This window comes from Chaetodon auriga, chromosome 18, assembly GCF_051107435.1.
Source record: "Chaetodon auriga isolate fChaAug3 chromosome 18, fChaAug3.hap1, whole genome shotgun sequence".
Classification (NCBI taxonomy): Eukaryota; Metazoa; Chordata; class Actinopteri; order Chaetodontiformes; family Chaetodontidae; genus Chaetodon; species Chaetodon auriga.
Genome location: NC_135091.1, coordinates 827,501 through 847,500, shown reverse-complemented (window position 1 = coordinate 847,500; position 20,000 = coordinate 827,501). Strand labels below are relative to the sequence as shown.

The window sequence follows — 20,000 nt, the reverse complement described above, 5'->3', positions numbered from 1 at the left end:
CTTCAGTGTAAAAGCACCTCAATGAAAAAGGCAGATTATGGCTTTTATTGTGAAGGAGCTGCAGGAAGTGTTGAGTTACACTGATGGAGGATTTTAGGACATTCGAACCTTTTTGCTGCTTTTTAATGGTGCTCACCTCCAGCTCACACATCATGAATGCTTCTTCAGTGCTGAGGTGGCTTCTGGAGCTGCATATCGCCTCCCTGCGCCTCCAGTGAAGGAGAAATGAGGAGCTGTCTGGAGCTCCTGGCGTCCTTGAAGGAGCTCGAGCCTCTCTTGAATTCAGAAACACCACTGAGACGTGCAGCCAGACACAGCGGAGAATAAGGGATCAGCACATAATGAAATACCTGGTAACACGCACAGACGGACACCTCCTCAGGAGCCGAGGGAGGAAATTAATTACCAGAACAGCAGAGGCGGAGAGACCGAGCGGGGGGGGGGGCTGAAAGTGGATGTTCTTTAGCGATACCTCGCGGCTTCTGTCATGAATCGCGTGAGCAATTACTGCAAAGCACCGGCGCTAAGCCGAGAGAAAGGTTGGAGCTGCCATCGTCAGCGCAGCCCCTGATGAACGGACGTGTCAGCTGTGTGTGTGTGTGTGTGTGTGTGTGTGCGTGTGTGTGTGCGTGTGTGTGTGTGTGTGTGAGACATGTGCTTGTATGTGAGGTGTGTCAGTGCTGAAGGATTAATGATATCATGCAAATATAATTTTGCCTTCTGAGATTAAAAGGCTCTTTAAACTTAATGTGAAATGACATGTGTGTGTGTGTGTGTGTGTGTGTGTGTGTGTGTGTGTGCGTGTGCGTGTGTGTGTGCGTGTGTGTGTGCGTGTGTGTGTGTGTGTGCGTGCTTGTTTTACTTTAAGTTTGTGGGGGGCAAAATTTTGGACCTCATAACTTTAAGTCTCCAGAAAATTAATGTTAGTCTGTGTGCTGTCCCCACAAGTGATGGAAACAGTGTGTGTGTGTGTGTGTGTGTGTGTGTGTGTGCGTGTGTGTGCGTGTGTGTGCGTGTGTGCGTGTGTGTGTGTGAGATTGACAGACCCCAGATTCTCTGCTCTCCTAATCTGTCGGTCTGAATCACGGTTTGAAACAGAGGCTTGATCTGACAGAGGAATTCAAGGCAGGACTGGAAGTTGAACAGTGTGTGTGTGTGTGTGTGTGTGTGTGTGTGTGTGTGTGTGTGTGTGTGTGTGATACATACTAATAGATTGTACAAGGCCGACACTGATCCGGGAAGCAGAGGTCAATCCAGCGACAGATCCGTCACAAATCTCTCTCGACATTTGGGTTTAACGCGTCCAAATGTTGTGAGCTGAGGAGGAGCGGCGTCGCCTCCACCCTCCTCCCTCGCCGTGACGGAGCGCTGCGTTCTGCGTTTTCACTGTTTTTCTTTGTTTGGTCCCGGTGAAGTGAAGCCTGCGCGGTGCGTTCACTGTCAGCCTCCATCTGACTTCAGGGGGATGAAAGTGCGGAACACGTCTCGTTTGGATCCAGCGGCGCTGCAGCTTTGGTGAAGTTTGACCAGAAGTCTCGGCGTGGCTGGAGACGAGCAGCAGGGATGTGAGGTCCGCCCTGAGGCAGGTGTGAAACACCTTTGGATTCTAGCTGTTGTCGTCAGGTGCTCAGCGTGCTGTGAGGGACGTCTTCACCCGCCCTCTTCTGGGACTCTTTCGGATGTTTCAGGCATCTCCATAACTAACTGCTCTGCCTTCCACACACACAGCAGACCAAAGATCAGCACAGAACATCAGATGATGGACCAGTCCAACACCCCCGCACACAGACATGGTTTAGTCCTTCATGTCAGTCCAACATCTCGTAGTGTTGTAGTTTTGGACGGACAGGATGTGATCATCCTGTTCTGACTGTGGCTCAGCAGGTCGAGCGGTCCTCCATCAATCAGAAGGTCGGCGGTTCGATTCCCGGCCGCCAGTGTATGAATGTGTGTGTGTGAATGGTTGAATGCTGACTTCGAGAGTCCATCCGTCCATCCGTCGTCCAGCCCCTCCTGGAGGGTGTTCTGGCTCGACCCTGGGCCCAGGAGGATCCTGATCAGGTCTCTGAGCCACCTCAGCCCTCTGATGCACAGGAGCAGCGGCTCTCCTGCGAGCTCCCTCTGGACGTCTGAGCTCCTCACCTCATCTGCAGAGGAAACTCGTTTCGGCCTTAACCCTGAACGGGAAGAGGACCAGCGACGACTCCACGGCCGCTGAAGAACGATTTCCACACCCGCCATATTGGAAATGTCTTCCAAAGGGCAGGACGCAGCAGCACGCTTGGCCGGCCAATGAGAGACAAAAGCTTTGTCAGGTTTTTCCACTCGTATTCCTGCTCTAATCTCTCTTCACGGAATAATCATACATTTAATGAGCTGAAACAATGTCATTATGAAATTGGCACAGCCGTTCTTCCGCTGAGGTATTAGAATATGAAAAGTCCATTAAAAGCGTCTCTCTTGCACATTTTCACTCACTTGACATATTTCGTCTCCTTTCAATAAATCCCGTCGCCGTGTTAAAGGGCAATTAGAGCATCGCTCCACTTCCTCTTTACGATTCCTCCCTCTGACATCTTCCTCCTCCTCCTCCTCTCCTTTTCATAAAACAAGCCGTGGGCCCATAAAAGTTTAGTTGTACAAACTCGCTCGTATCGCTGCGGCACAAATTGTATCCCCATAAAGAGTAATTGTGATCCCGTCAGCGTAGAAAAGGTGAGCATCGACTCGCTCCCATCAATAAAACATCTCCCAGTTTAAAGACATATCGGCTCTCTCGGGCTCATCGGGCCTCTCGATCCATTATGGATCGAGCTTTTACTGGCTGAACGCTGAAGGGAAACCAGGTTTGCGCTCGTAGTGACTCTCAAGGCAGAAGCACTCATTTAGCATCGCAGATGAGCCGGTCCTCATCGTCTCACTGCCTCGGGCTTAAAAGTATGCAAGTTCAAAAAACTGGTTTTTGTGTGTCTTAAACTGGAAGTGAAGGAGTCGTTTTCAATGAGGAAACTGTGATTCAAGATAAAAACGCACACGCTGAACACTGAACTCAATCATGACTGGTTTAATGGGTTTGTATTCAGTGCTTTTCAAATCAAAGCTCTGAGTCAGACTGATCATAGAAATCTGATCACACACATCAGACCTAAACGTAAAGATCTTACTGGCCTGTTTTCGTTTCAGAGAGTTTTTTAAAGAATCGATCAGAAACTTTATTTCCTTCATTGACGAAGCTTCAGACGATTCGCTGCTTTCTGATTTGTGTTTCCATCGTGATACAGACAGAAACTCTTTGTTTTTCACGATTCCCTCTTCTTTCCTACTCTCCTTTCCTCATCCCCTTCCTCTCCTCTCTCCTGGTAAAGTTAAAAGGACGCCATGTTGGCAGTACTGACTTCGCTGCTCTGCTAAACTTCCTGCTCGTCTCATTCACGTCGTCGGATGTCTTTGGAATCGTCCTTTAAAGGCGGAGCTCATCATCAAAGCTCAGCAGCACTGAAACTCGTGTGCTGCGCGGACAGACAGGTCTGTTAGCAGTTAGCGTGTTAGCGAACGGTCAGTGATTTCAGTGAAGAGATAATGTTTCTGATCACAACAGGTTGACGTATGAAGGGTGCAGCCGTCGAGAGGCGAGCTGCTTTGATTCATTCAGGCTCAGATGTCTGATAAAGGTGTTTTGGTGGCTTTGTCTCTGGAGACTGAGGACGTCTCCCCTCATTTTGTTGATAAGTCGTCAGTGACTCACCTCATTGGTCGAGAGAACCGAGTCTTCATCCAGACTGAGGACGGCATCGGTGAGGACGACGTCGTGAGGGAAGAAACGACTGCTCATCGTCTGAAGAGAGACACAGAGAGGACGGACAACGTGACTTTATCAATACCAATGTTCAGGTTATCAATATCCATCCAATCAGACGCTGCTTTCATGACGAGCTGCAGCCTCACGCTCACATCTTAAAACCACTGAAGAGCTTCAGATGGATGAAACGTCCAATGAGCCAATGAGAGAGCGTGTGAGCCTGCAGCGCGTCATCGATCAGCCGGCTCTCTTCAGGTTTAAGGTGGCTCGTAGATCTCCATCCATCAGCCACAGAGGCTGCTGCTCAAACCCACCAATTAGCCTGAATTATTCAGCTCGTACAGAAGGAAGAAGAAACTGATGTTTGCCTTCTGTCAGCTCCGACTCAGAGAGGCCATGCTCTCAGTCGGCCAATGGAAACGCACCTCGCTAGGAAACAGTGTGTTTATCACTGTGTTTCTCTCTCACACACACACACACACACACAGTCAAAACACGTCACCACGCTCGAACATGTCGAATGTACGGCAGCTACGTTGTCCAGACGCAGCTTCCTGTTCACCTGAGGCCGTTTGTGGACCTCCAACAACGTGAAGGAACATGAAAGACACAAACTAAAGGCTGAACCTTCAGGATCCGTGAACAAACAAACTGGAGAACCTGGTTCTTCAGCTCCACCTGGAGCTCCGTCAGCTGGTCTGAAGGTGGAGAAAAACTGTAATTCTCCATTTTGTGTTGATCGACTAAACCTTGTGGAGCTGAGGTGAACCTCCGCGCTGACATCTAACATGGATTCACTGTGTGAGACACAGCAGACTGAACTCACAGCCTCAGGGTTGATATTAAGAGGCTTATTCTGCAGAGTAAGACCACAAATATCTGCGAGGTTAACGTCGACTTCCATCGCAGCTTAATGAGTCAGCGCACATTCATCAAGAAATTAAGCATCACATCAAACACATTTGAACACAAATCCCTTAAATTCCCCCAATTACTTGAGAGCGCCACAGAAAAACACATTTAATCAGTGCTTAAAGTGAGAGACTGTGTTTTCTTTGGATGGATGCCGCATAATCAGCAGGCAGCAATTAGCTCAGTGAGGATGGCGCTCGGAGTATTGAGACTCGCTCGGCTTTCTTACGAGAACCACCATCATGCTGTAATTGGCTGTAATGAATTAGCCTAATAATCCACTGCATTCATCCTGGACTAATGGCCTGAGTCTAATTAATTCAGCAGCTCAAAGATTTGCATGAAGAAGAAGAAACATATGCAGAACGCACACACATCATCGCCGTCTTCGTGGAGATATCCGGACGTTTCCCAGCATCCTTCAGGTCGTCCATCAAAGGGTTTTCTCTCTTCGCTCTTTCATCATATCATCAATATTTGGTTCCACTCAATCACCTGACTTTTCATCTTTATTGGGTCAAAGTTTGACTCTCTGATACTTCAGTTAAAACAAAATGAACAGCCTTCCCATGAGCCTCTGCTGCACTTTGTGTTAAACGCTAAGAAGCAAGCGTTAGCATGTTGCTATGCTAACTAACACTGTGATCAAGGTCTCATGTTAGCATGGTTGCTATGAACACATTGCCATGATATGAGCATGTTAGCATGTTGCTATGCTAACTAACATGGTGATCTCATGTTAGCGCGTCGCTGTGAACACATTGCCATGATATGAGCATGTTAGCATGTTGCTATGCTAACTAACACTGTGATCTTGGTCTCATGTTAGCACGTCGCTGTGAACACGTTGCCATGATATGAGCATGTTAGCATGTTGCTATGCTAACTAACACTGTGATCAAGGTCTCATGTTAGCATGGTTGCTATGAACACATTGCCATGATATGAGCATGTTAGCATGTTGCTATGCTAACTAACATGATGATCTCATGTTAGCGCGTCGCTGTGAACACATTGCCATGATATGAGCATGTTAGCATGTTGCTATGCTAACTAACATGGTGATCTTGGTCTCATGTTAGCACGTCGCTGCGAACACGTTGCCATGATATGAGCATGTTAGCATGTTGACATTAGCTGTTTGTCGGGCCTCACAGGCGCCAACATGGCTGCACACTCCTGTTTATTTACATTTGTCATGTTGATTCTCATCATTTTTAAACCGCTAAAGCAGTTTAACATCATCTTTCAGGCTGACGGGGAGTCACACAGCAGTTTCCCGGATGGACGAGATGCTGTGAGACACATTAAAAATGGTCCCTTGTTCTCTCATTACCGGCTTCAAATATTTCCCATCAGCACTTGCAGTCCAGTTAACATCAGTACAGATCTTCAAACCTCATGATGGCTGCACCTGTGTGAGTGACCCCCGCCTCCTTCCCATCACCCCCCGCCTCCCTCGGGCTGGTGTCGATGCCTTTCTGCCTCTGGACAGAGATTAGCTCCCACTGGCTGTTCAATGGTCTCGACCTTATCTCTGTCACTCTCCTTCCACCCATTTCCTCTCTCTACACTTTGTACGTGACTCCTGCTGCTTCTCTGGAGGTTTCCAGTCTGTCTTCATGTCACAGATTATCTGGACGTCTGTGAATTACAGTGAGAAGTCAGAGATCACACGGCTCTCTGCAGCTCCATCACAGGCTGAGGACGGTCTCTCATCACTGGTGTAGAAATGAAGGCACTAAAAGCTCTTCACTCTTTCAGTCTTTATTTGATTTACATGAGGACGCCGCGCTGCGTCGCAGCTGACAGGCGTTTGATTTAAAGCTGCACTAACTTAAAAATGGCCTCCAGCGAAGTGAGAGGAGTCTGTCTTTGTAATGAACCTGCAGAGACTCATCAACACTCTCAGCTCTGTTTAAGAACATTTCAGCTCTTTGTTTCCGTTTTACAGCCACAGCTTTTTTTTTTTTTTTTTTAGGTCTTCAGGGTCCAAACGTTTGTGCCTGAGCCTGAAATGACCTGGAAACCCACAGCCTGGATCTGCTGGACCGAATCAAACGTGGATCTGAGCACACGCAGGTCCAGGATCAGGTCTCAGGCCTCAGGTTCCACCTCCCACTCTCACTGGTCTCATTAACCTCATTTCCAGTCGCAGCAGACGGCTGTTTGTTATGAACCCTCTGAAGATCACCTGCCTCACCTGAGCTGAGCCGGTGCAGGAAGATCATCTAACGAGCTGATTGGTGGAGAGCCAAGCAGAGCTACAAGGACTTTAGAAGCACCAGGTGGACACAAAGTGACATCACTCTGCTTCGTCTGCTTCGTGGTTAAGCTGTTCGATCATTTGATCAGAACAGTTTTAGAGGATAAAAACATGTCAGACTCGACTCGATGCTCATTTTCATTTCTTTGACAAACCAAAAACACGTCGACTCCACAGATCTGCACGACCACACACGTGCTGACATGATGTGCAGAGAACATGAAGAGAACATGACGCCTGCAGAGGAAAGTGTCTCCAGGACAAAGAAAATGAAGCACAGGACGTTTCCATCGGACCATCACTCCTGTGCTCCCTCTGCTGCTCCATCAGGCTTCAACATCAGGCCCGACTTGACCTTTGAACTCTTCACTTTCATGCTCCTTTGCCATAATTTAAAGGAGTCAGGATCAATGCTGAAGATTAACTTATCAATACAGAATTCAGAGTGCAGGCGCGCTGATTGATGGGGGTGGACACATTAAGCGTGACAGCGGGAGTCCATAGGTCACTCTTTGGTCATATCGACGCGCGGCTCATAAAAGCTTCGCCAGCAGAACCTCGAGCTCCGAGGAAGCTGATCGCAGCAGTCATCCTCACTGTGAGCTTCATCATCAGGAAGTCATTTCAGCTCAGGATGATGCTGATTCGCTGAGGGCTGGGGTGTACATTTACTGTACAAGTACTGCAGTCAAGGTACTTCAGTATCTGTAATGTGAGTATCTGTAATCTTGACTGCTGGCCAGTTGGTTTGTTTACAGCACAAAGTGATGGACGACCTGAACGCAGCGTGCTGAGAGGACGCTCCTGAAACCTGAGCAACGTCCCGCATGTCTCACTGGACAACAGGACATCCAATCAGAATGTCCCCTACAATACTAACATCAGTGTGCATGGACGTGTTTCATTTCCTAACATGAAGGAAAACAACCCGTTTCCTCCTTCAGGTACCAAGACTTGTGGAATATTAACAAGTTAATTTAAAAGCATGAAATGCAATATTTTATAAAAAGGTGTAAATGACCTGATAAAAATGAGTGGAAGGAAACAGAGAAGAGAGGAAGGAAACAGAGAGAAGAAGGAAGGAAACATAGAGAAGAAGGAAACAGAGAGAAGAAGGAAGGAAACAGAGAGAAGAAGGAAGGAAACAGAGAGAAGAAGGAAACAGAGAGAAGAAGGAAGGAAACAGAGAGAAGAAGGAAGGAAACAGAGAGAAGAAGGAAACAGAGAGAAGAAGGAAGGAAACAGAGAGAAGAAGGAAGGAAACAGAGAGAAGAAGGAAACAGAGAGAAGAAGGAAGGAAACAGAGAGAAGAAGGAAGGAAACAGAGAGAAGAAGGAAAGAAACAGAGAGAAGAAGGAAACAGAGAGAAGAAGGAAGGAAACAGAGAGAAGAAGGAAGGAAACAGAGAGAAGAAGGAAACAGAGAGAAGAAGGAAGGAAACAGAGAGAAGAAGGAAGGAACAGAGAGAAGAAGGAAACAGAGAGAAGAAGGAAGGAAACAGAGAGAAGAAGGAAGGAAACAGAGAGAAGAAGGAAACAGAGAGAAGAAGGAAGGAAACAGAGAGAAGAAGGAAGGAAACAGAGAGAAGAAGGAAACAGAGAGAAGAAGGAAGGAAACAGAGAGAAGAAGGAAACAGAGAGAAGAAGGAAACAGAGAGAAGAAGGAAAGAAACAGAGAGAAGAAGGAAACAGAGAGAAGAAGGAAGGAAACAGAGAGAAGAAGGAAGGAAACAGAGAGAAGAAGGAAACAGAGAGAAGAAGGAAGGAAACAGAGAGAAGAAGGAAACAGAGAGAAGAAGGAAACAGAGAGAAGAAGGAAAGAAACAGAGAGAAGAAGGAAACAGAGAGAAGAAGGAAGGAAACAGGGAGAAGAAGGAAGGAAACAGAGAGAAGAAGGAAGGAAACAGAGAGAAGAAGGAAGGAAACAGAGAGAAGAAGGAAACAGAGAGAAGAAGGAAAGAAACAGAGAGAAGAAGGAAACAGAGAGAAGAAGGAAGGAAACAGAGAGAAGAAGGAAGGAAACAGAGAGAAGAAGGAAACAGAGAGAAGAAGGAAACAGAGAGAAGAAGGAAGGAAACAGAGAGAAGAAGGAAACAGAGAGAAGAAGGAAGGAAACAGAGAGAAGAAGGAAACAGAGAGAAGAAGGAAAGAAACAGAGAGAAGAAGGAAACAGAGAGAAGAAGGAAGGAAACAGAGAGAAGAAGGAAGGAAACAGAGAGAAGAAGGAAACAGAGAGAAGAAGGAAGGAAACAGAGAGAAGAAGGAAACAGAGAGAAGAAGGAAGGAAACAGAGAGAAGAAGGAAGGAAACAGAGAGAAGAAGGAAACAGAGAGAAGAAGGAAAGAAACAGAGAGAAGAAGGAAACAGAGAGAAGAAGGAAGGAAACAGGGAGAAGAAGGAAGGAAACAGAGAGAAGGAAGGAAACAGAGAGAAGAAGGAAGGAAACAGAGAGGAAGGAAAAGCTTGTTGATGGAGTGGATCCACTCAGTGTTACAGAGTACATCCACTCATAACCAACAGCAAATTACTCTGCTGCTGCTCTGTGAGGAGCCAAATCACACACTGCCTGTGTGTGTGTGTGTGTGTGTGTGTGTGTGTGTGTGTGTGTGTGTGTGTGTGTGTGTATGTGTGTGTGTGTGTGTGGAGTTATTACAGTGGGAACAAACACAGCGAGCGTTTGGAAGGAAACACACTGAAGAGCATCTGTCTGATACACGACAATATACCACATGACTAATTACAGGAGCACAGACGCTGCTGGATACCAGCACACACACACACACACACACACACACACACACACACACACACACACACACACACACACACACACCCTCTTTTACTGTCACCAGTGGAAACATCGTTCTTGTATTTCAAGGACTGAATATTTACATGAAAACAAACAGAAGCAATTAGACCACAAACAGGTTGGCGTGTGTGTGTGTGTGCGTGCGTGCGTGCGTGTGTGTGAGTGAGTGTGTGCGTTCGTGTGTGTGTGTGTGCGTGTGTGCGCGCATGTGTGTGTGCGTGTGTGTAAGCTGACGTTGGATCCAGGTGGACTCGAGTGAGACCTGCTCTCTGCGCTAACGTGAGCTGCGTCTCTCGTCTCTCGTCAATCTGTTTATATGTTTGTTTTCACTTTTCAAGGCTCAAAAAGGTAAAATGATCTCATGATGTGAAATATTGTTGTTATTGTTTTAGTTTTTATTTTATTCATTTACATTTTATTTCCAATTCAGGAAAAGATTTTAACTTGAGATGGAAACTTTCACACTCAGATTGTTTTTACTGTCACATCAAATCAAATCCTGTCATCGTCCACGTCCACCGTGAAGACGGTCACAGTGTCCGTCCTGTCATCGTCCACGTCCACCGTGAAGACAGTCACAGTGTCCGTCCTGTCATCGTCCACGTCCACCGTGAAGACGGTCACAGTGTCCGTCCTGTCATCGTCACGTCCACCGTGTCCACGGTCACAGTGTCTGTCTTGTCATCGTCCACGTCCACCGTGAAGACGGTCACAGTGTCCGTCCTGTCATCGTCACGTCCACCGTGAAGACGGTCACAGTGTCCGTCCTGTCATCGTCCACGTCCAACGTGTCCACGGTCACAGTGTCCGTCCTGTCATCGTCCATGTCCAACGTGTCCACGGTCACAGTGTCTGCTGTGAGAGCGGAGACCTGGACAGACCTCAGGCAGGTAGCCAATTAAAACGCAGGTGTTCACCCTGAACGAGTCATGTCTTCTCACGTTCATTTGAGGGAAAAATGGAGAAGGTGTGAATTTTTCCACCTGAACAGGTGTGTCAAAACTAACAGGAAACAGTCAGAGAGATGCCAGAACCACACACATGCACACGCACATACACACACACACACACACACACACACACACACACACACACACACACACACAGTGTTAAATGAGCTGAAATAATTGGAAACACCTGTGAGGCTGATGGGGCCTTTGAACTCACCTGACTGGGACTCAGATGAGACCACACTGTTCAGAAAAGTGATACCAATAAAGTTTATTATTGTCAATATTAAGTATTATTATCATTAAGTACTTTAAGAACTGATGTGGATTCCAGGTGTGAGCGTCTCCACCTGTCCCACCTGACTGCTCATTTCTTGGGATTTAGGACAGTGGACAGTGGACAGTGTGTCCATCTGGCACGTGGAAGACTGCGTTTCGATTCCCTGATGGGGAGGCGAATGTTAACATGGGATCAATAAAACTCCATCTTATCTTCTTTTATCTTGTCTTATCTTATCTTGTCTTGTCTTATCTTGTCTTATCTTGTCTTATCTTATCTTGTCTTATCTTGTCTTATCTTATCTTATCCTATCTTATCTTGTCGACCTTTGACCTTTGACCTTTGACTCAACTGAAGCCGGCGAGCTGCGAACACAGCGCCATCACAGGCGTCCAAAACCAGGGCCAATCAAACAACAGGATCAAAGCGGGTACGTTGGAGCGCCACCTGGTGCAGAATCAGCTGAGGGTGAGCGTGAAGAGACGAAGCTGACTGATGGAGTTCAGCCTCAGTGAGTCTTCATCAGGGTCCACTGCAGTTTTTCTGGCTTTTAATATAATAACAGCACATGAGGGAGTGAACATCTGGCATCCTCAAGGGTGTTTGCTTCATTTCCTGAATCATTTATCATGAAGTGACGCTAATAATTCCTCCCTGAGATCACAGTGAAACTCACAGAACAGGACGGTTTCCGGTCTCGACAGCGCCGACGTCCAGGTTGAACAGCACATTTCACTGATTTCTCTGAGGTCAAAGCTGGACGCTGCAGACTGATCTGAGAGCAGCTTCCTCTTCTTAAACGTGTTCAGCGTCAAACAGCATGGATGAGGCGTGTCTGTTTGGTCCGTGTGACGTTCCTCAGGATATGAACGCATGCTTAAAGTCCTGCAGGTGTTTTCCAGGAAAGTGATGGAAACGCTTCGAGTTCCTCATCTCTGTCGCCTCTTTTCACCTTTGTGGAGTCTTAAAGTTTGGATTTGTGCTGGTTAATGTCTGCAAACCTCCAACCTTTCTACCTCAGAGCCGACGTGTTTTAGAAAGACGACACAAATGTTTTCACTGCTGCAACAAAGAGCATTTTAATCCATAATGGACGCAAAAAGCCGGCAGCTGTTACCTTGGTCTGTCCTTCGATGACGGTGAGAGGCACGCTGGTGGAGGGCCACTTGTTCCTGGGAGGTAAAGGCTTGTCGCAGTTCCATAAAACCACGATCTGCACAGGAAACACACACGGAGGCGGCTCAGGTTATGTAACATCAGCACCATTACGGCTGAGTTTGTGCACGAACACACAGAAGAGAAGCTTCCTCAACTCTGTCGTTTCATGAGCAGGACAGTGGATAAAGACCCACAGTGGTGTCAGTGCAGCAGAGTGTGAAGGCTGCTGTGACCAGAGGAAACCAGAATACGGCTAAAAGTTTGGAATTCAGAGAAAAATTCAGAACATTTTGACAAAACTGCTGCAACTGCATGAGAACAAAGGTACCATACACAAAAGGTCCTCTGTTACTGGAACATTCAATCACCTACGACAAAGTCTGAAAACCCCACCACTCTAAAATCCTGCTGAGAGGAGGAAGAGGAGGATGGAGGAAAGAAAAGGAGAAGCAGAGTAACAGATCCAGGTGATCACACCTGCCCACCTGTGCACAGAACTTGGACTTGGCTACGGCGATGATGAGCTTCACCACGGGGGAGAGCTGGGCCTGCAGGGGGGTCACCGTGTGGACGACAGCTGTGAACTGCTGCGAGGGGCTCTTACCTGGACACACACACACACACACACACACACACACACACACACACACACACACACACACACACAGCTCAGGTGTCATGGGTAAACTGTAGTTAGGTCTTTTGCACACACTCGTGCAGGTGCAGCTCTCCATAAAGCTCCAGAACGCTGACGTGGTCGCAGGCGCTCGGCGCCGCGCCCGCCCCTCATCAATCTCCCTGACAGGACACAGACCCCCGGTCCACATGACCGAGCGTGAGTAAACACGTCCAATCGCAGACTGGACTCTCGGTGTCTCCTCCAGCGAACTGTGAAACGTGCCGATTTGTTCTGATAAAGGAGGAATCGTATTTTCTAAAAGCAGCTCGTGTTTGTTACTGTTCTTTTTGCACTTTACTCAGAAAACAAATGAAGTGGAACCAAACTTTGAATTACGGCCTTTGATAAATGGTCCCAGCGCCCGGCGTGACGGCACCACAGGTGAGTGGGGGTGAGGAAACAGGTGACACTCATGTGAGAACGATGTGATTAGCACACCTGAGATGAAACAAAGAAGAAGAAGCTTCTGTGGTGATTTAATCCTCGAGGATCGAGGGACATCAGGACACTTTGACTCACAATAATCAGGTTTAAATGAGACTTTTCACGCACACACGCGCTGCCCATGGGAATGATGGGAAACCTGCTCACAGACTTTCTAAATCATCGTATTTATGTCTTCATTTCAGAACGATCACATGATGCACATGTTTGTGTGAATGATGTTGTTGAGCAGCAGAGCAGGCGGAAACGCGATGACACGTGAAGGTGAGCTTGTTCGCCAGCGGTCGCATTTTTAAACATCTGACTGTCCTTTGAGCTCTGTTTTGGTCTCCACCAGCTCCTGAGGGAAAGATCTGCCTCTCAGCAGCTTAATGCTGCTCTGTGCTCTGGAGGAACGAGCTGAAAGACGCTGACTCACCCCGTGGAGCTGAGGGAAACTGCTGAGTCAGACGGCGAAAAGGTCGACGCTGATCGGTAAACCGAGGCGACGCGGGAACGCTCAGAGAAACGGCAGCTCAGGACACGTGAGTGCCGGCTGGGTCTGGGACTCGGGGAATATCCGTCCTCATGGCCAAGTGGAGCCAGAGTGCTCTTTAGTGTTGCTCCATCCATCTCTCTGACACCGGGCCCCCGGCCGGCCCTCTCAGGTGGGCTTAGAGGTATTTATGGAAGCAGGAGGTCTGCCCTTGTGGGGTCACGGGAACGGGATCGGTCCTCGTGTTTCCTCCACGCGCTCATGGAGAGAGCTCTGCCACCTTGACTTTTATTCATAATCAGTATCAACAGTATCAGTGTGAATCATGAACTAAGAGGAAACAGCTGACGGACTTTAGCTTCAGTGTGGGACTCACTGGTGTCCAGCTGCAGGACACCACATGAAAACCGGGAGCGTCCGCTTTGCTCGAGCCGTCCCTCACGATGCTCGTCCAGCGTACGAGCAGAGAGTCAAACTTATTCAGGGTTGTGGTCAGAAGCTGCAGCAGCTTCTGGTCAGAGGTCAGAGGAGGAGGCAGAGTGAGGCTGAGGCTGACTGCAGCAGCTGAAACACTGCGTACTGCAGCCGCCTCATCCCTCCTTCCATCCCTCCTTCCATCCCTCCTTCCCTGAGAGGAAGACAAACATCGATCTGACTTCCAGCCTGCATGAATATCTGCACACACCCACGTATACAAACACACACACAGCCCGCAGCTTTCAGCTTCAGCAGCAGGACGACATGAGCTGCTTCCATCACGGCGGACATTTTCCTTCTTTTAATCAGCAGCAGATACGCAGAGCGAAGGGGGAGCTTCATGTTTGCTCTCTGATATGTTTTCTATGTCCAACATCCAGAAACAGCGTCTCACCGACACAGAAAGAGACGTCCAGCCTCACTGTAACGTTAAAAAATGAAAAAAAAAAATCAACAGATGTGACTGTTCTTCTGGATTCTGATCATATGTACCATGCGTGTGCTGATCGTGTGTGGTGTGTCACGATTTGTGAATGAATTCATGGACTCACAGTGACTCAGAGACCATGTTTCCCTCTCAAAGAGTGAAAGTCTGCAGTCCGTGTGTTCACATGTGATTCAGACTGAAGTAATTAAGACATGGAAACGACGCTGCGGGGTTCAAAGTACCTTAACTGCCTCCACGAGCTGCGTGTCACATCTGCTCTGATTAAATCACCACAGAAACCAGAGTCAAACATCCAAAATCAAGTTCAGTGAAGTCAAACGTTTGTCTGGCTTCCACCTCGGTGAACACTTACCCAGAACGGTGTAGTAAAAAGGGAACTGGGCGGCGTCCGACGAGTACTGGGGGAGTGCATAGAGACCCCCGGGGAGGGAATTCCACAACAGGCGGTTTCTGGACACATGGGAGTCCACGCGGTCCTGGATGATCTGGATGGAAGACGCAGAGGGAGGACAGCAAGAGGAAGACAGCGTGAGAGGAGGAAGACGAGCAGCAGAGGACGGGTTTGAGGACGAAGACGAAGATGACATGAGAAAGACAGAAACACAAAGACAAGAGGAGGCGAAGGGGAGGAGGTGGAGGAGGTGTGACAGGAGGAGAACAAAGACAAAGCTGTGCTTAATAACTTCCTTCATTCTCTGGATTCAGTGAACTGAGCTCAGTGTCAAACTTCTGCTGCTTCGCAAACTAAATGAACCCGTTAAAGAAACAGTCCGACCTTCAAAACGCCACAAAGATGAAAACAAAGACGCTTTTTGTTTTGGTTCATGAAAACTTGATGCTCTGAGATTCGACGCAGACGCAGCGAACAGGCTGCACGAGCTGCGTCGGCTGTTCAGACCTCAGACACATCAGCCGCCTCCCAACACGAGGAGTCCATTAGCGACCGAGCTAATCTCGTCCATCCATGTTACCAAAGGCCAGGAGGCGCCAGGGACGCCCGACGACACGCCTTCAACCTGCTGCTGGACCAAACGTCTCAGCAACAAGCCAGAAGAGGACTGATGTGACCTCACAGCGTCCGTGCTCTGTCCCGAGGGACGGTCACGGCGGCCTCGTCGCACTCGGAACGAGCTTTTATGGGACTGAGCACGAAAACGTCTCATTGACGAGGAAACTCATGAGCTTCACCACTTTTCTGTCAACGCGTCACGGATCCAGTAAACTGCTGAACGAACCAGCAGACGGTGCGACGGCTCCACGCGCTCGGTGCTGACTGCAGAAGAAGAGATCTTCAGGCCTCATCACTGGCATCTCTGTTTCACAGCCAGTAGACTGACTGCAATTAAAGACATGAATGAGGAAGGGAAAATAAATCCTCTCTGATCTCGTCTTCATCTGGAACCTTCTGAGACATCTCGTAGAACAATGGCTCCACACATGCACCGTGTGCAGCGACACAGCTGATCACTCTCATTCATTGAACGTGTTTTGAACATTTTGGGCTCCACTTTCACTTTAATCTGGATGTAAATAAACAGACGTGATGAGAATAAAGACGCTTTCAGACATGCTGCTTTTCTTTTTTCTCTCTGATCCAGAGCTGCTGGTCTGTGGAGAATTGGCTTGGCACTTAAAGCCAGCTCTTTAATGCACACACACACACACACACACACACACACACACACACACACACACACACACACACACACCTCCTGATACCAACTGTCAGGCTCACAGTATGTGGGACACTACAGTTATCAACAACGCCTCATTTCACCCATTTAGCGCGGCGGCGTGCTGGCTCTGAGTCCTTCGCACATCTGGCCAGCCGTGCTCTGCTGTCAGTGGGCTTCTGTCTGATTTCATCCCCTGCTAGCGGCGGCCATTTAACGGTGTCGCTGAGGTCTTGTTTTGTCTGTGATTTTAAGAGAAAGCTAGAATTAGCGCCTCGTGGCGTCGCCTCCTCTAACCAGTCTGTCCGGACTCACGCTGCCTGCAGCGGAGCAGTTTAATTAAAGGTGTTCAGTGTGTTTGTCTCACTTCCTGTCTGTCCCACAGACACAGCTACGTGTGTCCTCAGGACGTGAAACCAAAGCGCGGCGGCCTCCGGTCTGGAGCTCGAGGGTTGACGTGTTGGACTGCGAGGTTGAATTTAACAGGACAGAAAGTGTTGGACGACCTGACGTCTGACAGTAAGACTGAGCTGAAAACACGCCATCGAAACAGACTTCTGAGGTGCCCTTGAGCAAGAGAAACAAGGCCCGGTAACTTCAGCAGAGCTCTGCTGTCACTGTGAGAACACTGTGTGTTTCCTCTGAGCAGCACCAAGCAGGACGTTCGTGGAAAGACGAGCCGCAGTCGGTGAACCTCGTCTGGATACAAACGCTCCAAACTGACGGCTGGAGGAAGATTTCTCTCTCGGTTTATCTCGGAGGTGATGTGTAGCCGGCGGCGCGGCCGCCCGCTTGATTAAAATAAAGCTCTCCTGACAAAACTAAATCCAAAACTCCCTCTAAGACCACTTTTTCAATCTTACCTCCAGAGTCGTTAAGACGATTTTGGCTACAGAAGAGAAGTAGGCGTCCCAGAGGAACTGGGTCTGCTGGCGGAGAGCCAGGATCCTGTCATGGCTCACAGACCGGGTAATGGAGGGAACCTGGAGGAAGGAAAGCAGGAGGACAAAAATGACAGAGAGACAGATTAAGTTAGATTTTAAAGAGCGCAGCGTGAGGGGATGACGGGGGGTGGAGGAGAAAAGCCGGGCAGACAGGTGGAGGAAGCAGAAGTCATTTTGTGGACACGCAGGAAAGATTAGAGCGACTCGGGCTTCTGCTCCCACGTCTGTCTGTCCGTCACGCAGCTCGTCCTCAGGACAGCACGAGACCAAACCACCTGCTGTCCGTCTCTCACGCTGCTTCACACCTGGTGGGAAACACCAGCGTGCAGCACCAACGCCACCTGTCACTGATCCTGGATCTGTTTCCTCTGTGGGTTTGGTGACTGTTTCGACCTCCTCCAGCAGCAAGTGGAGCTGCTCTTTGTTGGTTACTGTGACGATGATGAAGATCGGCCTCCTGACATTTTTCCCTCGAAACGATGGCTGCGCTCGTCCTGCGCCTGCAGCTCGTTACTCATCCATCAAACCCACATCACACAGGGATGATTCCTTCAACACGTGGAGTGAACAGATGTTTGACATCTGACCTGATCAATGAATCACCAGTTCATTTCACGTCCGTCCATCAATCGTTCCACGTGTTGCTGCTCATGTGATCAGGAAAAGAACAATAAGATAATATAAATATTTACCATAAAACTGTAAATGTGACAACGAATCAACCTGAACCCGTTCGTCTGTCACAGCCTCTGCAGGTCAGCCTGAAATCCTGGTCCTGGAGCAGCAGAGACAAGCCCGGGTCCCAGCTCACATTGTCACGGAGGACACGCGGCCTGCAGCAGGAGCTGTCCTCAGGGAGACGCTGCAGACGGATGGGACGGAGACGAGGTCCCGTCGGCCTGAGCGGGGAGCTAAACGTCCTGACGGAGCAGGAAGGTGGAGCAGGACGCCGTGTCGACGCTCAGGCTGAGAGAAACAAAGCGCCTCCTTGACGAGGTCGGACGTGAGCCGAGCTGCTCAGACTGACAATGAAGCCGAGGAGGAGCAGCCCCAAAGAGGAGGCGCGTTAGGAGCAAGGGAGCCTCCTGGTGGCATCATGACCGATGATGAGCAGAGCTGAGACGAAGGTCTGGATCAGCTTTGGGTTTGAGACTCTGAGCCCTGAGCTGATTGGCTGCGCCTGTCATGTGATGGAGGAGCAGCTGCGTCAGGCTGAGCTTCGTGGAGGTTTTTGCATTTATTTGACTGATTTTAAGTTCAGTCGTTTTGTCGTGTTCTTTGGTGCTGACACTGAATCAAGGCCGTCCTCAAACTGCTTGTGACAGTTCATCTACATTTACAGAAAAGTGAGAACAGCAGCAAATACATTTGAAAAGAGAGATTCTGAGTCCTCGCACGTCTCTAATGTCTCTGCCGTCCAGCAGCTGTGAGACAGAGCGAACTGAAGGAAAGGTTTCAGTTTTATCCTCATTGAGCTGCAGGGCAGCAGCACAGAGGCTGAGCAGGTCGTGACGGCGGCGTCTGACAGAGCTGACGTCACAGGACAGACGCGCTGTCTCAATGTCCCTCTGCCCGTCCTGCTCATACACTGACAATACTTCAGCTGGACAGATGATGACAGAGTGAGAGGTGGAGCGGACGCCGGTCACTCCGAGGACGAGGACAGGCCTGCAGAGAGCACGCCGTCCTGTGAGCGAGCTGGTTCTTCAACGACTGAGACGCACAGAACAAACCACTGACAGGTTCCAGGAGAGCCCACGTGCTCGCAGGACTCTGAGGACGCACGAGGACGCGCCGCCGCCGCCGCTGACGTCACGGCGCTTTGTCGACAGCGAAGAGCTTTAATTGTTCGGCTCTCTGAGGTGGAATATAAACAACAATCAAATCAGCTCAATTCTCCTCCCTCCACCGACTCTGATGGAGTTTATGCTTCTCAGCGGGCGTGCTGTGTGTGTGTGTGTGTGTGTGTGTGTGTGTGTGTGTGTGTGTGTGTGTGTGTGTGTGTGAGTGTGTGTGTGTGTGTGTGTGTGTGTGTGTGTGTGTGTGTGTGTGTGTGTGTGTCGTCTCCACAGGGGCAACAGGAAGTCTCCATATTAAACAGGCAGGTAGTTCAGTGATGTAATTGAAAGTAATGAGACTCAGCTCTCAGCAGGTGTTGAGCTCCGATGTGTTGAACAGGGGGACGGAGAGGACAAACATCCAGGACGTCTTCACCAATCAGACACGTGTTCCTCTTCATCGCTCTGCTTTCAGTGGGTTGTTGCCGTCGTTCACACAAAATAATGAAATCTCATCTGGACATTTTAGTGTCTTTAATGTCTCTGTCAGGTGTTCAGCTGACTGTCGCTGCCTCGGTGCTGCAGGAGGAAACTGAGCAGCTTCCAGGCGTCGTCCACCCGCTCCAGGTGTTTCACAGGTGAGACACCGTTCACAGCTCGTGAGGCCACACATAGGTTACATGTGCAACCTCAGACGTCACGTTTAAACACGGTTTGATGAACGGGCGGTCTTGAGTTAAAGCAGACGACACGAACTCAGAGAAAACACTCTGAGCTCAAACCGTTTCTCCTGCTTCTGTGTTTTCATTAATTCCTCAACAAAACCCGACTGAGTCTTTCCAGGATGCCCCTTTCAAACCAAACCATGATCCTCTCACCTGTTCACCTGTGGAATGTTCCAAACAGGTG

General features: G+C 48.9%; 2 protein-coding genes across 2 annotated transcripts in view; one reads left to right on the top strand and one right to left on the bottom strand.

Annotated features, from left to right (window-relative positions):
- Nucleotides 1–12,173, top strand: part of exoc8 (exocyst complex component 8) — an 87,254-nt gene extending 75,081 nt beyond the window's left edge. The window contains exon 5 of the transcript XR_013078495.1: nt 12,162–12,173. The gene's annotated coding sequence lies outside the window, so the exon portion shown is untranslated. The remainder of the gene's footprint in view (nt 1–12,161) is intronic.
- LOC143336034 (exostosin-1a) overlaps nt 1–20,000 on the bottom strand; it is a 147,330-nt gene that overhangs the window by 6,319 nt on the left and 121,011 nt on the right. The window contains exons 6-10 of the mRNA XM_076755856.1: nt 17,233–17,352; nt 15,049–15,181; nt 12,659–12,777; nt 12,133–12,228; nt 3,746–3,835 (exon numbers count right to left, since the gene is read on the bottom strand). Of these exons, the coding sequence (XP_076611971.1) occupies nt 3,746–3,835; nt 12,133–12,228; nt 12,659–12,777; nt 15,049–15,181; nt 17,233–17,352 (558 nt within the window). The remainder of the gene's footprint in view (nt 1–3,745; nt 3,836–12,132; nt 12,229–12,658; nt 12,778–15,048; nt 15,182–17,232; nt 17,353–20,000) is intronic.